This window comes from Polyodon spathula, chromosome 23 (assembly GCF_017654505.1).
Source record: "Polyodon spathula isolate WHYD16114869_AA chromosome 23, ASM1765450v1, whole genome shotgun sequence".
NCBI classification, from domain to species: Eukaryota; Metazoa; Chordata; class Actinopteri; order Acipenseriformes; family Polyodontidae; genus Polyodon; species Polyodon spathula.
Genome location: NC_054556.1, coordinates 22,398,864 through 22,403,836, shown reverse-complemented (window position 1 = coordinate 22,403,836; position 4,973 = coordinate 22,398,864). Strand labels below are relative to the sequence as shown.

The 4,973-nt window shown below is 38.5% G+C and overlaps 1 protein-coding gene across 1 annotated transcript; it reads left to right on the top strand.

Annotated features, from left to right (window-relative positions):
* The first annotated feature begins 880 nt into the window (after nucleotides 1–880).
* Nucleotides 881–3,630, top strand: LOC121297693 (transcription factor Sox-18A-like). The gene is made up of 2 exons (XM_041224139.1): nucleotides 881–1,376; nucleotides 1,880–3,630. The coding sequence occupies exons 1-2, from the start codon at nucleotides 1,034–1,036 to the stop codon at nucleotides 2,734–2,736; spliced, it is 1,200 nt and encodes a 399-aa protein (XP_041080073.1). The 5' UTR covers nucleotides 881–1,033; the 3' UTR covers nucleotides 2,737–3,630.
* The last annotated feature ends 1,343 nt before the right edge of the window (nucleotides 3,631–4,973 follow it).

Sequence of the window (4,973 nt, the reverse complement as noted above, 5' to 3'; positions counted from 1 at the left end):
GTCTACCAGAAGCCATAATAGTAGTACAGTATTTCATGTTCGATTTTGAAATGTCACTTTTTTTTCTTCAGTTTCTCATTCATGTATGGCCATAGCTGTTACATGTAGTCATCTGAAATGCATTGCCATTGCTTAGGTCCATTAGGACTGCGTTAAGTGGTTCACTTCAGTCTTGTCATCTTGGGGTCCAGTGGTTATTAAAACCTAATTAAAGCTGACAGCTCCATTTGCATCATCCAGCACCTACATATTATTCTGGGAAATCTAAATCTATCCATAACCCAACAACCATGTTTTCTTGACCTGCAGGTGGTCTCATTTTCCAGCAGGTCCTTTCAGTTGTGCTTACCCAGAGACCTATCTGCAGAATCTCCGCTAATTTGGGATACCTTTTTACTTTTTACTGTAGCAAATACTGTCAAAGGAGCTGACTGAATCTAACAATATCTCATGCACGCAGGGGGATTTGCAAAGTGGTGCTGGTTTAAAGTTGTCTCCAGGCTGTGGACAGACCGTGTCATCAGTTGGTGAGTAAGGGGTTAAAATACGCTGTTCTTAATTAAATTTCAAAAATTTCTGTTTCTCATGAAAATGGGCTGTTAATGATTGTGACATTGACTGTGGTTTGAGGCAACCGCAGTCAGGATTTTGGAGACTTTTAACTCAAGAGGCGACTAGCTGAGGAGGCAGAGTTAGGGAATGCAGCATAATGCCAAGCAGGAAATCTAATTTCAATTGAACCTATGAACAATACCCCTCTCAAATTTCACTGGATTGGGGGGGGGGGTTCAGCTCCTCCTCTGGATATACTGCAAACAATGCTCCTCTTTTCCTGCGCTCTGATTGGTGAAGAGTTTATATATTTACACCATCAACATATCAACACACACCACAACTTTCAAACCTTTAGAAAAAAAGGTCTAGAGGAGAGTTTGGCCAGCGATCTAGCTTGAATAGTTATCAGAGGATAATAGCAATATCTTCAGCTTTCTTTAATAAAATAGATTTTGAAAAACAAGGTTTTCTTGCTGGAATGAATATATCTGAGTCTAGTTATCGTAGAGAGGAGAATTCTCAGCCCAGGGGCGACTGTTCATGGGTCGGAGCCCACAGCCCAGGCTGTGATCCCGGGCTTGGGTTCGACCAGACACTAGTGGGAGATCCAGGTTCTGTTGCTGCCGCTGAGGGCCAGACGGCCAGCCCTGAGTGCGGGTTTGGATTAGGTACGGCTCCAGGAAGCTTGGAGGGGAAATCCGGAGAAGAATCCAGGATTCGGCGGCCCATGAATGCCTTCATGGTCTGGGCTAAAGACGAAAGGAAACGTCTGGCTCTGCAAAACCCTGATCTGCACAATGCAGTCCTGAGCAAAATGTTAGGTAAAAAAAGTTTAATTTCTAACACTGACTTTATTTGTATAATTTTTTTTTTATAATTGTATATATTCTGTATATATTAACCAGACAGCTTGATACTGCACATTTATGGTTTCCAGAGTTATTTTTCAAAGCTGCAATTATATTATAATTATAATCTTATTATAATTACCGTGAATTGAGAAATAGAACTTTCATATAATTTCTCCATAAGGACATTTTGGATATCCAAAGATTTTTCTCGAGTGCACCTTTTTGTTGTTTTATTAATTTAATGCTTCTATTGTTTAAATGCTTCTGCTGTACATGCACTTGATTTGTTTCGATCAAGCACTATCAGCCTTTTGATTATTAGAAAACCTATATTTTTTGGTAACTTTAGTAAATATGATTGTTTATGGTAAAAAAAAAAATACATTCTTTCATGGGAGTCCACTACTCACAGAAATACAAAATGAGTAAAAACTAAAAAAAATACTTTTTTTCTTCTTCTTTGATTTGCACAGGGCAGTCCTGGAAAGCTCTGAGTTTGATTGAAAAACGTCCCTTTGTGGAAGAAGCAGAGAGGCTGCGAGTCCAGCATCTCCAAGATCACCCCAATTACAAATACCGCCCAAGGAGAAAGAAGCAAGCCAAGAAAATCAAAAGGATGGAGCCAAACCTCCTTCTCCACAGCCTTTCCCGGACTTGCGGTGGTGAAAACTACACTATGAATCACCACAATGGGAGCCACCACCAACTGCCTCTGCTTACCCACTTCAGAGACCTTCACCCTATGGGCTCTGAGCTTGAGAGCTACGGGCTGCCAACCCCTGAGATGTCTCCTTTGGACGTGCTGGAGGAGAGTGACCCAGTCTTCTTCCCACCCCACATGCATGAAGACTTGAACCTGGTGCCCTGGATTAACTACCACAACCACAACCACCACCAACACCACCACCACCCACAACACCACTCCCAGAAATCATCAGAGTGCCGTCAAGAGAAGGCACACATTATGAGAGCTGAAAAGACGCACATCTCCTTCTCCCCGAGCCCTGATGTCATGAAGAACCCTCACACTCGCAGTGTCTACTACAACCAGCCCAGTTTCTCAGGCCATCTTGGCCAGCTCTCTCCTCCACCAGAGGCTCACCAAGTGGACAATGTGGAGCACTCAGAGTTCTGGACAGAAATGGACCGCAATGAGTTTGACCAGTACCTCAACATGAGCAGGACTCGTCTTGATGGCCCTGGACAGACGTACAGCGTCTCTTTATCCAAGGTGACTCCTAGACACATATCTTGCGAGGAGAGCCCTTTGATAAATGCTTTGTCAGATGCCAGCAATGCTGTGTACTACAGCACTTGCATCACAGGCTAAATTGCAATGTGGGGTTAGTCACAAAAAAAATATTTGGTCTATAATGTATGTCATATAGTAAACATAAATCAAAAGATAACTGGATAAAAAAAAAAATAGATTCGCTCTTACTAAAAAGAAACAAATGTAAACGTTTTAACGAAAAGTTTCTATCAATGTTTTTATAATATTTTTACATTATAAGAGACATTGTCCATTATGATTGATTGTTTAAAATTATGAATACATATTTTTTCTGATTTATTGATTTCCCATTTAGATCATTTAAAGATACAATGTTGAATACAGACGCCTGACCAAATATTTTTCCGACTAACTATAAACATGGGTTTCAAGTGAAAACACTTAATATACTCTAGTATTGCTACATGTCCTATAGTATGCATAATTTATATCAAATCTGTGATGTCATTTGGACAGTACTATAACATTTTTTTTTTTTTTTTTATCATATGCACTGGTTCTCAGATATCAATTGTTTTATATATAATGACAATTTAAAAATCTAAACAAATCGTGCAATCATTACACTTTGATTAAGATGTGATTCTAACTTGTGTGTTTTGCTGACATTATGATCAGATTTACCAGATGTGGTAAGTATCATGGGCCTCAAACCTCAGAATGAAATGAAAATGCTAACTAGCTGTTTAAGCCCAAATGAAATAAACTCTTAAGTAGAACGGTCTGCCATCCAGGGATAAGTGATTGTTGCGTGTCTGTGAAGAGATACATGTGGTGCTGGAGTGTAGCACTAAGGTTTTACAGGACTGGTTTAGAACTGAATGTGCATTGTAGTTTTATGTCTCTGTTTTATATTGGATTATACAAAACAAAAAGTGTGTGTGTGTGTGTGTGTGTGTGTGTGTGTGTGTGTGTGTGTGTGTGTGTGTGTGTGTGTGTGTGTGTGTGTGTTTGTGTGTGTGTGCTTGGGATTAACATGAAATCTGTTGATTTTGCAGAACATTTCAAAAGTTAATTAACAGGACAAAATTATTTGCACATTTTTTTTTTTTTTCCTCTGTAAATAGTTACAATGGTTGTTATCTTTCAAATTTGTTTCTAATTGTTTTAATAATAAAATTTGTAATGCTTATTATGTGTGTGTTTCAAGCGTTTGGCATTTTGCGATATTTGAAAGTATCACAGGTACAGCTGCATTCATAAAGGGCTAAAACACATTTACTGACACAGCTATTGCTTCATGAATGCAGCTCAATGCGTATGCAGTGAAAGACTTGCCCTTGTTTTTAGTATTACCATACCAAGATTAGACCCTGTGATAGCACGATGAGCGTCTGAGAAGTAAAGACATGTTTAAAAACCCACAATGTTTAGGTTTTAGTTCACAGCCCTTTCTTATTCCATTTTCTTGGATTTTTGATAAACCACAGGGTAGACTTAGACCAATTATTTCAAAACCACTGGCTAAAGACACAGCATGATTTTAAAAGAAGACAAAATAGGGACTATTTTACAAAGTTTTTAATACAAATAATACCTACCTATATATATATATATATATATATATATATATATATATATATATATATATATATATATGGGTGTGCATTGTGTGCATACATGCACATATATACCACAGTAAAACATGTGGAAATAAAGTTCAGATGTCTGCTGGGTTCTTGCCCCCAGTTAACAGGTGGTAAAATTAACTAGAATGTCAAGACAGAGGCAAGCCCTGCTAAACCACACAGCGGCCGAATGACTGGGAAGTGCATTCAAGGGGAGATATCCTCTCCTGAATACATATTACATTCTGATGAGGCTTCATAGAATGGAAAGATATTATGTAACCTTTTGAGATAGCCTTCTGTTCAAATTCTGGTATCATTTCTCCAGTGTAATGCCTTTATATTTCACAGTACCGACTTTTCTTTTTTTTTTAGGTAAATTCCATTAAAAAGATTAGCTTACAAATTCGAGTTAGTGACAGACTGCAAACATGATGTTTATAAAAACAACCCCGGTATCTGGCAGGACTCCATAGCAAGCAATGGAAGCAGAACATCTTAGTAGGTATCCTGTGTAAGGATGACATGTACAGAGGAAACACCCTATGGAGTATGACACACAGTGAATCACACAGATGTAGTGTTAATCAGAACATGGCTAGTCAGGAGAGGAACAGGATCATGATATGCACATTTATATTCAGCAATAGCACCGCCATACATTTTGATTTAATTCAGTCCTTGGTTGTAAAGTTTGTGCTTTTC